The following is a 19,049-nucleotide window of genomic DNA, read 5'->3' as shown; positions in this document are numbered from 1 at the left end:
GGCGTATGAGCATAATCCATAGACTTAAATAAATATCTAAATAAATAAAACAATACATACAGTATAACTATTAAAATATGGAAAATATTTACGGGAAAAAATTATAGAGTTTTAAATAAATTATGTCTGTAACTCTGTCATTTTCCGCAATTTACAGATCTCTTATGTTACACATGCTTATGCAGGGTTGTTCACCACGTACGACACGGAGTATTGTAGCTAAAAGATTAGATTTTTACAAATTGTAAGTTTTGGATTCGTTGAAGGACTACTATAGCTACAATTTAAAAATATTTTTACAAGATACAGAGTGTCCCAAATAAATAAAAAATATCAAAGATATATTTTTTTAACTGAAACACCCTGTATATTATTCCTTTTCTTTGTTTCTGCGATTAAAATAAAGGTGAATTTGATTAAGGTTTATCACATATAGGTAGGTATACAAGGAAGGTAATGTGGCTGGCACTACGCTTCAACCGCCTATTATTACCTCAGGATTGTGAATCCCAACTACTCATTTCAGGCTGAGTCGACCTAGGTACCCAAACTATTTTTATTTTAATAAAAATAGTCGGCTGATGAAATGCCGGGTGTGGGAATCGAACCCACACCTTAAGATTGGTAGACGAGAGCCTGTACCTCTACGCCACCGGGCAGTTAGTATTTAGTATTAAAAACTTTGATACACTTGGAGAAATTAAGCTTCAAAATTTTACTGCAATTTCACAAAATTGTAAATATTTCAAAAACGGTAAAGTTTAAGTGTGATAAACCTTAATCACATTTACCTTTATTTTAATCACAGAAACTAAAAATGTAATAATATACAGGGTGTTCCATTTAAAAAAAACAACTTTGATATTTTTTATATATTTGGGACACTCTGTATCTTGTAAAATAATTTTTAAATTGTAGCTCTAATAGTCCTTCAACGAACCCAAAACTTACAATTTGTAAAAATCTAATCGTTTAGCTACAATACTCATGTGGTGATCAACTCGTATGTGGTGAACAACCCTGTATTTGTAATAATTGATATCCACGGCAAATCAGTGACATACAAAACATTGTAACATAGAAATTCAAAGGAAAATAGTGGAAAAATATCGAATTGAAATAATATAGAAAATAACTTACGAATCTAAATCTAAACTAAACAAAGATATAAAGAACAAACCACAACTATAAAATGGATTGGTGTCGATCATTCCAGATCATTCGGTCCTTACCAACCATTGCCAGGATTGACAAAAAAAATCACTTCGCTTCACTCCACTGTATCGAAGTTAGCCAGGTCATGTAGTTTAACTATAAAAAATAATGTGTCTAAATATCAATATAAAATTCAATATCACTAAGACAATTAACGTTTAAATTATTGATAAACAAATTATCATACACTTCTCTTTGCTTATACAGGGTGGTCCGAACTGTACTCCGGAAACTTTGGCGGTATATTCTGCAGATAAAAATAAGTAAAAAAGTTCATATACATCTATACATGTATGTTCTAAAATGCTTAGTTTCGGAGATACAGGGTGTAGAAATTTCATTTTGATTTCAATTTTTCCCAAATAATTTATGAAGTAGGTAATGTCAATATTTGGATGAAAATTCGTGTCTGGAAGTTTTTTGACATGAGAAATTTGATTTTGATGTCAATATGACCTCATGGTGAGGTGCCACCTACATGTGTTTTAACAGTTTGAAGTGTAATAAGTTTTCGTCCGTACCTGTATAGAACTACTGGGTGAAAAAATATACAGCTCCGTAATTTTTTACTTAAAAAATGTCTCTTCGTAAAAATCACTACGAGTAACCATTCTCAAGATATTTAGAATGGAAATAATCAATAAATATTATTATTGACAAAAAATAAACATGTTGTAGATAGTTATCTGACTGAAATGATAAATTTGGGAACTTGGGAATAAAACAGTTTCTGTTTTATTCCCAAGCAACAACTTTTGGCACAAAAACATTTCAAATTTATGATTTCAATCTAAAAATTATTTAATCAACATGCTTAATTTCTGTCAATGACGACAGGTATTGATAATTTCGATTCAAATTAGAAGAACCATTACCCCTAGCGATTTTTACCAAAAAACCTTTTTTACGTAAAAAATGTCGTAAATGTATATTTTTTATTCAGTAGTTTTATAAAAGTACGGACGAAAAGTTATTACTCTTCAAACCAGTTAAAAAATATGTAGGTAGCGCCCTCTACAAGTAGGTGTCATATTGATATCAAAATCAAAATTGTCATGTCAAAAAACTCCTAGCCACCAATTTTTATCCAAATATTGGCGTTACTTCTGAAATTATTTGGAAAAAATCAAAATATAAATGAAACTTCTACACCCTGTATCTCCGAAACTAAGCATTATAGGACATACATTTATAGGAACTTTTTAACCTATTTTTATCTACAAAATAAACTGCCGACATTTCCGGAATACAGTTCGAACCACCCTGTATAGTAAAATATTTTCTATGTAGGTTTAACTAGTTTCCAAAAACATATTTTATTCTAAAAATATAATGTTTTGCCTTCAATTTTTTGTTAAAATTTGCTCTTAATCTGTCAAGCTGATTACGTTATCCGACCCCCTGGCAACATTAATCGTGAAACACATTAAAAAAATGGAATCAGGCCTCCACAACTATTCATCAAAATCTGGTCCTATCATATCGACAGGAACGTGTATTCTGATTGTGTTCAACAAGGAATGGGTAATTTTGTAGTTTCTAAATTTATTACAATGTAATAACAATGTAAATTTAATGATGGCAATAAATAAAAATATTTTTGAAGTAAAACTTCTTTACGCGCGCTAGGAGTAAAAAATCAAGGCCGTGACACGACACGCGAGACAACACGTGAGAGGAAAAGTCGTAAGAAAAGTTTAAGATTAGAAAAAATCGTCCGATTTAAATGAAATTTGGTGTGTCGATAGACTGGACCAAGGCCAACTTAATCATGTACGACACGTATCACTGTGACAGTTAATTTTGTCGTAAGAAACGTCAAAAGTTGATGTCGTCCTATAGCGACCAAATTTGATGGGTAGACTATGTGAGCGACGGTGCACACGGTCCCACCTTGCAAAGTTGGATACGAAGTTTCGTTTATATCTTTGTCAGGGTGGAACAAAGAATTTGATATTGAAGAAAAATGTGGGCCGATTTCGGCATAATTGGGGACGGGCTACATGATGACGCCCGAGCTACATGATGACGTTTCGAACCGATGCCTCTAAATGGACGAAATCATCAGGATTTGTCTTAATCCGGAGTTTAACCATAGTTTTTTTATTGCAAAGAATTAATCTTCATATAATTTTATGATACCGGTATTTTTTTATTTTACTTCAATTTCATCCAATTTATTTTTAAAAATTAATCAATATTAAGAATTTCAAATTTACACTTTTGCAATCTCTGACGTCACCTATCAAAAGTGTCACGGTTTGCCACCAGGTACAAAGGTAAATAAAAACCATTTTTCTAAATGTATTTTAAAGTAAATATAAAATTAATTGTAAAATAAAACAACTTTAACTTACGGTAAAATGATCTTCTCAACAAAATCTCGTACTTTACTTTTGCTGACATATTGTTGTCTTGCCGCTTCAAACCAGGCTCTTCGATGGCTTTCATCCAAAGGAACAGTTATAAAAACTTTTTCTGGAAAGCCTTCAGAGTTTTTAGACAGCCCTTCACAAAACAAACTTTAACACCCTTCATTACAAAAATAATAAAGAGGATATAATAAAACAAAATTGAAAACTCAAAGTATTTAACGCCAAACGTAAAATCCACAAAATACAAATCTAACCTTGAACGCCTCGAACATCCGAACAACTTTGATAGTGTTTAGTGCTTCGATAAAAATGGCAGTAACCCACAGAGTTAAAAATTAAAACAGTAACCTATTAATTATAAAAATTTAAGTTTTAATTTTCTAGTAAAAAATATAAAAGTAAATTTAATATTGGGGTAATAAAGAATAATCCCACATAAAAACGTATTTTTTAACGATCTTAATAAAAATAGAAAAATCTAACGTGATTTTAAGATATATGGTGTAAATACGGTAGTAGAGAACTAGAGACGCCATAATATTATTATTCAGAGGCACGCGCCCTCTGTCAACTATTCAGTCAAATGCTGAAAGGTGACGTCACAAGAGATTAAACTAAACTTAAGTAAGATTAGACTAAACTTGGTACGTGAATAGAGGTACCCGAATGGAGTCCTCAGACGGAGAGACGGTTATTTTGATACAAATTTTATTACTTTAATACAAATTTTTATTACTTTTTCAACATTTCAAACTCTACCCTTTTTCAAACATATCCTTCACAATTTTTTTTTTAACTTATACGACCATATGGGTGTAACACAATTTTATATACTCAGCTGATATAAGAATTTAATTTAATTTAAGAGAATGTTAAAAAAACAGATTTCCGTACTAAAATTGTTGAAAAAATTGAAAAAATCGTCAAACAATAGATAAATTCTTGTATTAAATTGTCTAACAAATTGATAGCTACGCATACAACCCTGGATTCAGACTAATTGAAAAATCGATAGAACCATTTGCTTAATGAAATCGACGACTAAACTGGGATAAAAATACAGATAAGTCCAAAAATTATTGGATTTTGGAGCAATTTTTTAAAGGCTTCTAATGATTGTAGAGAACTGACGTAAACACGTTGTCAGATAATTTTATTATGTAGGTGTATGACGTCATAGTTTTTAACATTATTTTTTAAATTAAAAAACAAATATGAATATTTTCTCCCAAAAATCCTATATGGGTATTTCGCCACTGAATGAAAATTTGTCAGAAGTTAGGTTTACAGATATACAAATTTGCATAACGAACAAAAAAATGCTTAACGTTTCGGAAAGTTTATCTCTTTCCGTTGTCCGAAGCAAAAAAAAATACAAAGAATAAAGACTATTTATAATATTTAAATTCAACTATTCGAGAACACTTTAGTTTTTTAAAACAGATACGTCTACAAAAAACCATTGACGTTTTGTTAAAATGACATATCCAAAAGTTAAACTTCAAAATTAACAATTACTAACTGATAACAATTACTAAGGTAAAACAAAAAAACCTCAAACTTTCTGTATGATTATTTTTAATTTTTACGTATGTTATGTTTATGTCATGTTCTTTAAAATCAAAGAAGCGATTGCCATACATTACTAACATCTACATATACATGAGCAATACATTTATTTTTATTAGATTGTATTAAAAAAGCCTCTTTTGTTTTTCTTTTAGAGGCTATCGCTTCTTTCAATATAATTTTGGCGTTATTAAAATTTACTCTGTGTCCTGTGTCCCATCTTAGATTTGTGAAAATCTCCTTTTCTTAAATAATCTTTAATTCGAAAATTTAAGGGTCTAGATGTTTCAATAAAGTAAAATTTATCGCATTCATATGGTATTTTATATATTATATTTTTCTGGTATTCATTGGTTTAGTATGTGATAAAATGGATCTAAGTGTATTTTGTGTTTTGAAAGACGTTCGTATGTTGTATCCTATCCTTCTTTTTTTCCGAAACGCCTCGTATGTATGGAATTGTAAGTTGTATATATTGTGTATTGTTATCATTGTGTCTATGATTTGGGGTTTGTATTTCATATTTATTTATTTTTAAATGTAAATATTGTCCGCGATACTAAAATATTTTCAAGAGTACATAGTGTGTCTTTGTAGAACTGCGCTTTCTTGTTTTGCTATTCTTTATAGAAATTTTACAAAATTAGATTCACATTAATTAAATAAAAAACTTTATTCAAATTATTTTTAATTTAATATTTTATTCAAAACAAGGCCTTGTAACCAGTTTGGAGACACAATTTTGATTCCTTAATTTACCGTAAGGTACTCGTCAAGGGTTTTGCTTTGAAAAAGTTTTTAAATTAACTTTATGTAGGACAAAAAAACAATTTCTGTTTAATAACTTCATTTATGATGCTTCTAAATGTAAATATAAGCATAAATAATATTAAAAAATTAATTTACTTTGATGAAATGTAATTAAATTAAAATAAATGTATTTAATATACTGAATTTTGTCATAAATGATGATTAAGGGATGGTACAAAAAGGAAGGGTAGATTATTAAATAAATTACTGCAGTTTTAAAAATATGTAAGCTTCAAGTCTTAAAACGAAATAGTGTGTGTAAAGAAAATTAAATTCCAGCATTTAGGCAAAAATTATTTATGCACATATATGTAAACTCATTAAAATGGGCTGAAGTATGCAATATGTTTTATGATATATTCAGTCATATTCATATAGGAAATATTTTGAATTTCAAATTTTGACATTCTGTGTGCAGTTTTTAAAAGTACGAATATATAAATAAGAATTTATAATTGCACTTAGTCACCATTACAATTTAAATCTATCGATTTTTTAACCCAGCCAGTTTGTATTTTTTCATTGAAAAAATAAACAACGCAAATTTACCGAAAAAATTTAATTAATGTCAATCGAATTCATCGTTTTTATCATACTACGCCTGTTTGGTTGCCGTCTACCACTGGTTATTACAAAACTCAATTAAAAAAATGCCAATCCCCCTAAATATCGAGTTTCAGCCCTAATTGATATTTAATGTTTTTTGTTCATCGCCGAAACTCCACCTAACAAACTAAATTGGATATCCGTGAAAATTACAATGGCATTTGTATTTATTTGTCGACCCATTAATACACAGGGTGGTCCGAATTGTATTCGGAACACTTCTGTAACATATGTGCATATAAGAATAAGTAAAAAAGTTACTAGAATGCTTCGTTTCGGAGATACAGGGTGTAGAGATTTCATTTTTAGTTAGATTTTTTTCTGAACTAACGTCGATATTTAGATGAAAATTGGTGGCTAGATGTTTTTTGACACATGAAAAATTTGTGACTCCTACTTGTAGGAGGCGCCACCTACATAGTTTGCTAACTGGTTTGAAGAGAAATAACTTTTCGTATGTGTGTATCAAGCTACTATAGTCTATCCAAAGACAAAATCCTTGACAGTGATAGATGTGTCTGTCATTTTAATTTCAAAGTAGTTTATTTTATTTTACAAAGAAATAAGTTGGCATAATTGGAACGCATAGCAGGAAATAAATATATTTTTAATTTGACTGACAAGTGATTACTTCAAAATATTGTGAAAAAAACTATAAAACTGCAAAAATCTCATCGTTATATTATTTAAAAAAAAACGGTATGTGTTAGTACAAAACAAACAAGAAAAATAAAAACACTAAATCACCACAATACACCAAAACACTTTTACTTTTACACTGGACGCGCGTTTCGCTAACCATGTTAGCATCATCAGCAGATGATTATAAACTGGTTTATAATGATGATTATAAACTGGTTTATAATCATCTGCTGATGATGCTAACATGGTTAGCGAAACGCGCGTCCAGTGTAAAAGTAAAAGTGTTTTGGTGTATTGTGATGATTTAGTGTTTTAAACCAGTTTATAATCATCTGCTGATGATGCTAACATGGTTAGCGAAACGCGCGTCCAGTGTAAAAGTAAAAGTGTTTTGGTGTATTGTGGTGATTTAGTGTTTTTATTTTGCTGTTTAACACCAAAGGTTCCAACCCTCAACTGTAATAAAACAAACAAGAACAAAACACCACATACCAAAAAAATATAAAAAAGAACTATTTCTTACTTTTAAGTTTCAAGAAACTTCCTGCATTTATTATTATATTTATCAACATAACTTATGCATGTACAAATACAAATTTGGAATATTCCACAGGAATAAATAAAACAACATAAATAAAAAAGCAAAATATTGTATTAACACTTACCGAATTTTATACCTTAAAAGTTGATTAATTAACTTTAATATAATTTTATTATTTATTATAACATTATCTTTCTGCAGTACTAAAATCCATATTTATACCTATCGTGTAATGTAGTTATTTTACAGCTACTCCAGTTTTTAGTACATGTTTAGTACTATCCATATACGAAATGCACTTATCTATGGCGAGATGGTATACAAACTTTTAACTTTATTAATGTATAAAACCAAAGTCATCTAAATAAAAGTATAAAACTCTCTGCCTGGGCACCGAATATTAACTATAAACTGTGCTTCTGGATCTACAGTTAATTTTCCCTCGATTTTTCCTCCACTTAACTTTAAAAGTCACAAAACACACGTAATAACACGAATCAAAATGCATCATCTTCCAAAATGCAGGGTATTTGACATAATTTGACACAAAATTATAACCTATAATTTGGCAAGACTTTGACAAGCCTCAAAAATATAAAGGCGCGTTCATATGCATCTGTGTCCGTGATTCGTTCATCGTTCCGTCGCGTCACTCCAATCATATTGAGATATGATCTGATTCTTGAAATAAACCAATAAAACAAGAAAAGACGACGCATGACGGATTTATATATAAACCCATCAATAAAAAATATTAGGACGATTTTTAGTGAAATAAATAGATTGGTACAGTACGTCTGCTGGATCTGTGTCTATGAAAAGAATGCGGACAAAAAACATTTAAATACACAGCAATATATTTTATACGTCGACTTGACGAGTACGCCACCGCAAATCGCTCCACCCACTCATTTTATTGGCTACTTGCAAATTTGTCGAATTTTTATTGATGGGACGCGTAGTCTAATTTTTTACGAAAAACATTGAGAGAATATCGTTTCCTCTCTCACGGATACCCCGTAGCTAGAGAAAGGACAGACGTACTGTATGGACGTCATCCGCTTTTTTCTGTCATCGTCTGTCAAAATCTTACCTGAAAAAAAATAGAGTATAATAAAATAAATATACATTTACGACTCTTTTCACGAAAATAGGTTTCTTGGTAAAAATGGCTGCTGCGAATAATGGTTCTCGAAATATTTGGAATCGAAATTATCAACGAAGAATAACTAAGAGACATAACATACTAAGAGACATTTTTACGTAGAAAATGACAGAAATGTATATTTTTTCACTCAGTAGTTTTCTACATGTACGGACGAAAAGTTATTACTCTTAGGAATAGTTAAAACACATGGCATATGAGTATATGGTCATATTAACATCAAAATCAAATTCCTCATGTCAAAAAACTCCCAGACCCCAATATTTATCCAAATATCGACTACAGTTCAGAAATTATTTCGAGAAAATCGAAATTAACATGAAACTTCTACATTTTCCCGATTAATTGTTCAGATTCCCGAATACAGTACGGACCACCCTGTATACAATAAAATAAATACAAAATTGTCTGCTTGCAAGAAATTACTAAATCAATATTTGTCTGCTCCTATAGTTGATTTGATAAAATAGCAGTATATAATTAAAGATAATTATACTGTAGAAGCGAAAAAAACCGAGTCCAGTTCGCGTGGATATGACGATCGATGAGTTTTCCTATATAATTTTACATACAAAATATCAGCGAACTTCATTTCCAAGCCATTTTGGTGCTTTTTTTCCGATAGTATGGTACTTTTCCACCACTAGCTGAACAAATACGACTTGGCTTGATGGTGATGAATGTATACTAAAAGTAAACTTATATGTCGTCTAAAATGTGTTTCTGAAATTTACATACGAAGATAAACAATATTAAGTTAAATTGAGATTATATTTTAACTCAATGCTTGACTTTTAGACCGTTCAATCTTAGTCTATGCATATTTTACATCAAACATTAAACCAAAAACCCTATTACAAAAACAACTGGTTCCCCAAACGCAACCCGATTGCGCCGCAATATCCCAAGCCGACAACAACCGGCCGTTTACTCGACTCTCCCCTACCCAAGCGGCCCTTCTAATGACCCAGGCTTCCCCTATTAGGGCGTCTCGGATTAGGCGAAAGTTAAAAGCCATTTCCCCCGAATCGGAGATTGGGCATAGCCGAAAAGGACACTCGGCGATAAGTTAATGCCCTTGGCGATTTCGGAGGGTCCCTTTTTTGAAGGTTCTCTGCGGTCGTACTGCCTGAATTATTAACGTCATGAAAAAGGGTCGATTTGACTGTGGCAATGTCGAACGCGAGGAGGGTTTGTATGGAAATTGAGGTTCCTTTATCGAAATGTTAGGGGTTTTCTTAAATAATATATTTATGGAAAAACAAGATTTGGAAGCTCAATAAAATACGGAATGCGGAAAGCTAAGCAGAGATTTTTACTATTAAAATAAGAATCTATGAAGAAATACTTGATGATTTTTAAAAATAACTTATTACAAAGAAAGACCTAATTACGAAATAATTAATCTATAAAAGTGTCCAAGAAGCCAACCATGGCTTCTGTATCCCGTCTGTTTAACTTGTGTTTCTGTCTGTTAACGACTTCATAGATATACCAACTAAAAAATGAAATACCATATACGATCAAAAATAACGGCGTAAAAGAGGGCTGGGAAATGACAATATAATTTTGGCGAGGCCCTAGACGTCGTTACTTGGCCCGTACTTTTCTTTATTTTTTACTGGCGTTTGTTGTCAATTGGCCTTAAGAAGGTTGTATTTTTTTTTATATTGACTAAAAAACCGATTTTTAAATGTTGTAGGTTAAAATTTGAAAAAAATATCTTTTTTTCAAACATCACAAAAGTATTAATTTTTGCGACGTGATTGACAATATAAAAAAGTAATTTAACGTCTAGGCATAAAGGTAAAGTACTTTTATGCCTAAGCACAAAAAAGTACGAAAATATATTATTAAACTGATATGAAATGTCAAATTCAACGAGCGTAACCATAGTTTCTCGATATATAATTACGTTATTTATTAGAAACGTTTGAAATTGCTTAAAAATTATTTGTGGCGTTTGAAAAAAAAATAGCATGTTCTATTCGGAGTAAAAATGACTTTTTGTGGCTCGCCTGTATATCCAATGTGACCTCACCAAGTCAAACGTACAGCCTCGCCACAAAAAGTGTTATTTTTACTCCTAATAAAACAATATAACTTTTTTTCAAATGTAACAAAAGTATTGATTTTTGCGACGTCATTGACAATATAAAAAAGGAATTTTAAGGCGTGAGCATAAAATTACGAATAGTATATTGTTTTATTAGGAGTATAAATGACAATGGAACAAAAAGTCATTTTTACTCCGAATAGAACAGCTATTTTTTTTTCAAACGCCATAAATAAGTTTTTAAACAATTTCAAACGTTCCAAATAACATTTAAAAAGTCATATCTTGTATGTAATTATATATGGAGAAAATATGGTTAAGGCTCGTTGAATTTAACACTTTATGTCAGTTTAATAATATATTTTCGTACTTTTATGCTTAGGCATAAAAGTCCTTTACTTTTATGCCTAGGCGTTAAAATGACTTTTTTATATTGTCAATCACGTTGCAAAAATTAATACTTCTGTGACATTTAAAAAAATATATTATCATACTGACATAAGTGTCAATATTAATGAGCGTTTTGAAATTATTTGTGGCGTTTGAAAAAAATAGCATGTTCTATTCGGAATAAAAATGACTTTTTGTTGCTCGCCTGTAAGTCGGTCAAACGTACAGCCTCGCCACAAAGAGTGTCATTTTTACTCCTAATAAAAAAATTATACTATTTTTGGAAATTGCAATTGGGAAGATCTTTGTGGCTGGAAACGCTCTATTCCTTTTTAATCTTTCTATACCTAGTGTTAATTTTCACAAGTTAAAAATGTGTTAACATTTTCCACTCATTGAAAATTCCTGCTACCAATTTTGACGTCCTGAATCCTTACATTGACATTAGAGGAACAAAGTTTTACGCTAATTGAAACCACTAATTGCGAGTTTCTGGATGAACCTTTTAAAATAACTAATTTATATCTTTTTTTACCAGAAGGGAAATCCATGGCAACGGCCTTTGACTGCAAGTACATAGAGACATCTGTGGGCATCAACCACAACGTGGACGAGCTGCTGGTCGGTATTTTGACACAGATCCGGCTGAAGCTCGAGAATCCCGAGAGATCGCGCGACCTGTTCAGAAAGCGCAGCTCGTCCAAGAAGAACCTGAACAGGAACAAGTCGCCGGCTTCCGGAACGGCCACGCCTACTAGCGGCAGTGCTCAAAATTCACCCAAAAAATACAGAGGTAAGATTTTTTTTGTTATTATTAGAAATGGGCGATAATGGATTTAAAATATCGATAAGTTATCGCAATTCATCTATAGATATATTTTAGTTATCGATATGTCGATATAATTATCGATATATCGATAACTATCGATATATCTATTATTAAGCTATTTATTTATTAAGGCTATTATTTAAGAATTTATTATTATTTATTTATTGCCTGTCCTAAAAATAGTTACCATGGATATGCCGGGTGCGTGTCTAAAGTGGCTCACCCCTATAACCTTTATATTTTTTCGGTTAAAAAAACGAGATTTGGTATGTTAGTATATGACATAAATTAGGATTGACTGACGTATTCAATTAATTGTTTTCCGTCACTTCCTGTTTCACCAGAAATTACTACAACTTTTGATTTTTAAATGACACCCTCGGTATTTTTTTTTACTTTATCCGATAAAAAATGACATTCTGAATAGAATGACATATAATATGTCAACTTTTTACATTTTCGCATATGGTTTATCTGAAATTATAACTTGCGGTTCGTAATGAAAATTTTACTCGAAATGCCAAGTGTGTGGTATCAAATTATTCGTAAAAAAATGCTTTTTTCCAACTATGCTAATGAGCCACCCTCGTTCTATTTGAAAAAATTGAGATATGCTTAAAAATGCAATTTGATTATTTTCTAACTGGCTAGGATAAGATACTAAAAACATTAGACGATCAAATCTATTTTTCCAAGGTTTCTTGATTAAGAATTAGTGTTTTTAACATAGCCGTGGCACTCTAGACTGGATTTTAAAATACGATTTTTTATTAAGCGAGTATGTCAAAAGTTGACATATGATATGTCATTCTATTCATGAATGTCATTTTCTATCGAATAAAATAAAAAAATAACGAGGGTGCCATTTAAAAATCAAAAGTTGTAGTAATTTCCGGTGAAACAGGAAGTGACCAAAAAAAATTGAATACGTCGATCAATCCTAATTTATGTCATATCCACATCTCGTTTTTTTTATCTGAAAAAATAAAAAAGTTATAGGGGGTGAGTCACTTTTGAGACGCATCCGGTATAATCGCGAACATTTCAGCAATGATATACAGGGTGTCCCAATATCCAGTGAACATAGAATTACTACAATTTACCTCTATACAAAAGTGCTTCGTTTGTCCGTTAGAGGGCATCAAACAGATTTTTTTTTCAGATATTTTAAGAACCATTATTCAGTTATGAATGAAATTTTGGGTGTCTATGTTTTGCTAAGATGCTTTAACATTTAACTTTCACAAAAATCAAAAAAAAGAACGGAAAGAGTGTTTTTTGTCGCATCAAGTTATGGAGGCGCACAAAATCTATTATGCTCTAATAATCTAGTTTGAGAAAATATGGAAAATTATGTTTGCATCACAAATTATATTTGACAATAAGCTTCATAAAAAGCTTAAAAAAATGATTAATTTCGGATTAATTAAATTTCGGGTTTATTTTTGATTGATGTCCTTTTTCACCTTACGGACAGACGAAGCCCTTTTTATAAAGGTAAATTATGTGCAATTTACTTATTTTGATTCAAAAACTACGTTGGTGTTGTATGTCCACGGAATATTGAAACTTCCTGTATATTTTGTACGTCTGCTTTGGAAAAATAAATTCTCGAGAATTTTTTTCTGAAAAACTATGCTATGTCGCGTTTTTTACAACAAACAAAAAATGTAGTAAATACTAGAGGAACCATTTTATACGAAAAGCAAATATGTTGTTGACGGAGTTGAAAAATATTTATACTAAAATTTATGTAGGGGTGCGGAATTTTTTACTCTTCCTGTATTATTTTTTGATTTTTGTGAAAGCAAAATGTTAAAGCACTTAGCAAAACATAAACAGCCAAAATCTCATTCAAATCGGACTAACTGTTCTTAAAATATCTGAAAAAAGGCTTTTATTTTTTTAAAGTTTTATGCCCTCTAGCGGACACAAGAAGCACTTTTGTATAGAGGTAAATTGTGTCCAATGAACTTATGTTCATTCCAAAAATACGTAGTAGTGTCCTATATTCATGGAATAATAGGACACCCTGTATACAGTATATCTCCGGATTGTCTTTACAAGAGGAAAAACTTTTTTATTATTGACATTTTTAGAAAAATGCATTCATAAAAAATTTTGCTGCTTCTAAAATGGTTAATCCCGTGTATACTTTTCCAAAGAAAAAATTAAGAAAAACATGAAAATATGGTTGAATTTTTTGAAGTTCTAATCTATGGTAACATAACTTCGTTTTCATTTTTTGATAGATTGTTATTCATAAAATCTTAATTAACGTAATGTTTTTTTGTTCTTTTATATATAGAACTTTTGTTATATAGTTTTTTGTTCTTTTATATATATAGATACTAACTGGAGTCATTACAAGCAAAAAAATAGAGAGGTACGAGCCGCCATTAAGGTAGGAAAAACAGATATTTGGGAAAGAAGGTGCCAGCAAGTGGAAAGCCTAATAGGGGGCGCACGGAGTACTGAGGTATGGAGAACAATCCGACAAATGAAAACCAATCAAACGGACAAGCTCTTGAATAGAATGGATATAGAAAATGGCGCAACTACTATGCAGAATTACTGACAGAAAACCGACCAGAATTCCGAGCAGTAGAAGATGAGAACAACCTTGCAGGCACTTTAATGATAAGCAAAAGAGAAGTACATCAAAGTTTCAAAAGAATGAAAAATGGACGGTCACCAGGTCCTGGTAATATTGTAGCCGAATTGTTAAAGTGTGGAACCCAAAGACTACGCTGGCGTCTGGCAGAGCTATTTAACCAATGCTGCCTGCAAAGTAAACTACCCCGAGAATGGCGAGTGGCTCACATAGTGTCCATCTTTAAAAAGGGAAATCGTAACGACCCCACTTGTTATAGAGGCCTAAGCATTAACAGTTCGGTCAACAGACTTTTTGGAAAGGTGTTACAGGGTAGGCTCAGGGACAGTATTGGTGACAAAATCTCGGAAGACCAAAGCGGATTCACACCGGGGAAATCTTGCACAAATAACCTTTTTGTCCTGCAGCAGGTGATGGAAAAAAGATAGCAGTAGATCAAGAAGTCCATCTAGCATTTATTGATTTGGAGAAAGCGTACGACTCTATTCCCCGCAGCAAGATATGGGAAGTATTGAATATCTTAGAAGTAGATAGACCTTTGCTTAAGATAATAAAATAGCTATATAAAGAAAATGAATCGTACGTTAAGATAGGACACAGGCTATCTAATCCAATTAACACCACAAAAGGGTTGCGACAAGGATGCAGCTTATCTCCTCTGATCTTCAACGCTTACGTCGAATTAGCCCTTAGGGAATGGAAGACGAAATATCAAGGTATGGGAATACCCATTGGGGACAACACACTATTTACCCTGAGCTTTGCAGACGATCAGGTCGTGATTGCGCAGGACTCATACGATCTAGAGTTCATGACTAAGAGGCTTTATCAAGTATACAACAAATGGGGACTTCAGGTTAGTCTAAAGAAGACCGAATACTTAGCTGTCAATTCCAACACTTGTTTTGAAGTCTTCATTAATGATAACGTCCAGATTCAACAAGTAGACAAATTTAAATACCTGGGTGCTACTATCAACAACGAGGGTTTGGGCAAAGAAGAAATACAAACCGAATTCAGAAGAGCAAATAAGTTATTGGATGTCTTAACAGCCTCTGGTGGGACCGAAACTTATCTGCAACAACTAAAAGAGACTTGGAAGAACATTGGTGGAGTCAGTTCTTTGCTATGGTTCAGAGCTGTGGACTCTGAGTGCAGACGCGAAGCGCAAAATCCAAGTTGTTGAAATGGACTACCTTAGAAGAAGTGCAGGTATATCTAGGATGGAAAAAAAAGACAAACATCGAGGTCAGGCGTATCATGAATGCATCGGAGGAGACAGTACTGGATCGAATCGAAAAATCCAGCTTAAAATGGTTTGGACATGTTCTGCGTATGCCGGAGAACAGGTGGCCAAAAAGAGTTTTTCAATGGGCTCCCCAGGGCAGAAGAAAGAGAGGTAGACCTAGAAAATCCTGGAACGGAACGGTTACGGAAGCAATGGAAGCTCGTAACCTAGAATCTGATGACGCTCTAAATCGAGATGTGTGGCGTACGGTAACGGGAAGGCAGCAATAGGCTGTAGTTGGAAATGAGTATTAAATACTTCAACCAAATCCCGTTTATATATATATATATATATATATATATATATATATATATATATATATATATATATATATATATATATATATATATATATATTTGTTCTTTTAAAATGTACAAAAATTACGCACAAAATTTATTTACCTCAATGCTACGGAAAGGGTGATAATAGTTATCGAAAAATATGATACTTTAACAACAGCAAAGAGTATGACTTTAATCAAAATTAATAATAATAATAATCTATCAAAGAAGGAAAACAGAATTATATTAACATAAAAACGTCTTTTAAATTTTAGGACCATATTTTCATATTTTTCTTAATTTTCTCTAAAACGGTATAGAAATTTGGAAAAGTATAAACGGGATTAACTATTTTAGAACAAGCAAACATTTTTATTAAAAATGCATTTTTCTCAAAATGTCAATAATAAAGAAGTTTTTCCTCTTGTAAAGACAATCCGGAGACATACTGTATAAACTTTAATGAACTTTTAGAATATACATATAGATACTGGAAGGGTTAATATCCTCAACTTTTGCAATAAAAATGATTTATCGAAAAATTGGTATTTCCATTTACAGTAAATTTGTTAACATCTAAACCATATTTGATATATTATATTTATTCCTTACTTAATTCTTGACATTTTTATTTGTTACAGGAAGTCGAACGTCAGCCAGTTTGAAAGTTCGCAGTTTATTGGGCAAAGTATGGGCGAGAGACAGCAAATCCAAATCCTGCGAGAACCTCCACGTTCTTTAAGCCACGTATTATAAGATGATCCGTCGCGATCCTAGAACCATATCCTAAGTTCCTGATCTTAGTCCAGTTTTGTACTAATTTAAAATTAGTTGGAAAGCTTGACACTGATATATCCGGATATTAGAGATAATCTAAGTGGGAATAACGACATCTCAAAGCTGAAAAGTCTAAATTGCAAAGTTTTAGAATCGATGATTTAAGATCGATTTTATGGTTCAGAAAAGTTTCTACAGGCTAGACTGTCTCTAATATCTGTGATTATTGAAAGTAAAAAATGTGATTGATGAAATTATGATTTAAGGTGATTAAAGTTATTTTTTAATTTACTCTAAGCTACTTATATTTTACCGTATTTTTATGTTTATAACATAAATTTATATGTATAGTCCGTTATTTAGTATTGTTTTATACTCGTGCATTTGTAATAAGTTACTAATTTTAAGATAGATTAGGGATGTACGATACTATTAGTGATATCGATATTCTGAGAAATTCAATATTACTACATCCCTACATCCCTAAGATAGACTGTTTAAGAATGGTTCATTTGATGACATCAATATGATAATTCAGAAAAAAAAGAAAATTGGTAATTATACGCTTAAATATCACGCTTAACACTCAAAAATTTTGTATCAATCTACAGGGTGTTACATATTTAAGTACGGTAGATTAGAACATATTTTGACAGCGGTATCAAAAGAAAAGAAATATTAATATTAAGGTTTAGTTTAGTTAAATTTTTTACTTGTTTTCTAAATGGAATTTATGAAATAAAACAGATTTTTTGTACTACGTGGATATTTGAGTTTAACATTTCAAGTAACTACCTACTAACAATTTTAAGAATAACTATTAACCATATTAATAAAGCGGGAAATGTTTCAAAGAGTGTTCCAGCTTATGTCAAAAATGTTTTATGTTTAAAACATTTTATATTTTCTAAATTAAAGGGTTTCTTAAACATAAAAAAGGAATAACCCATTTTTGTATATCTAAACCAACATTTAAGACGTTGTCCTTTCCAAATAGACTTATAAGAATCCTCCCTTTATTGTATTTTAAATGTTGAATGTTTAAAAATTAACTTAAAAGCCAGAAAAAAAAAGAAAAATCATTTAATCAACTTGGGTCCATGTCTTAGATTTATAATATTAACTGAATGTAACATAGAGATATAAGTGCTAACCGAGAATCGAACGTTAGCACTAGCAAGGTGAAGCTTTAACAAATGAGATGTAGTGTATAAAGTTTTTAGATGTCCGTTAAAGTATGTTAATTTTTCGAATACAGCAGTATTATTAGGATAACAGAGTAGATATTTTGTTAAACTGAAAAAACAAAGGAATTTTAATGAGTGGTAGCTAAGCCTAGAATTGGGAAAGTTCTCTAAAAATAGGATGAATCATAGATAGATTAGATATATAGGTACATTGATTTGTTTTTACCCAGCATATACAAGCAAAATGTAAACAAACTGTTTGTCTATTTACAATTTAATTTGATCACCGACTTAATATAATCTTTTCATGATTTGACGACATCATTGGAGTAGTTTCAGGAAAATGGTTAGTTTATACTCCTTGTTGTGTTAGTCCTAGGGTTGCCAACCGTCATCTATTCCAGAGGACAGTCCTCTTTTTGATCTCACTGGCCTCTTTTCTCTCACGTTTTGAAAAAGTCCTTTTTTTACATATCAAACTCAAAATCTAAAAACTATTTGTCTATCGCCACAATGCCTTAAAAAATTGTCAATCTGTGTCTTTCGCTACTCCCACTCATTCGCACAGAAAATAAAATGAAGAAATATTTATGTACAAGAAATATTTGTGGAAACGAGAAACATAATATTTATCTATTTTATGTTTACTTGTGTTTTGGAAAAAAAAAGTTTTGTTGAAAATGGTTTGTTTTATTTTAACAAGT

General features: G+C 31.3%; 1 protein-coding gene across 1 annotated transcript in view; it reads left to right on the top strand.

Moving 5' to 3' along the window:
* The window catches only part of LOC115885102, a 304,133-nt gene extending 286,217 nt beyond the window's left edge, over window positions 1-17,916 (top strand). Inside the window, exons 14-15 of the mRNA XM_030903889.1 lie at window positions 11,908-12,162; window positions 17,023-17,916. Coding sequence (XP_030759749.1) covers window positions 11,908-12,162; window positions 17,023-17,123 — 356 coding nt within the window. The 3' untranslated portion in view covers window positions 17,124-17,916. The remainder of the gene's footprint in view (window positions 1-11,907; window positions 12,163-17,022) is intronic.
* Window positions 17,917-19,049: the final 1,133 nt, after the last annotated feature.

This window comes from Sitophilus oryzae, unplaced genomic scaffold (assembly GCF_002938485.1).
Source record: "Sitophilus oryzae breed Bouriz unplaced genomic scaffold, Soryzae_2.0 scaffold_374_pilon_pilon, whole genome shotgun sequence".
Taxonomy (NCBI): Eukaryota; Metazoa; Arthropoda; class Insecta; order Coleoptera; family Curculionidae; genus Sitophilus; species Sitophilus oryzae.
The sequence above is the reverse complement of the archived record's forward strand: the minus strand, read 5'-3'. Positions and strand labels throughout refer to the sequence as shown.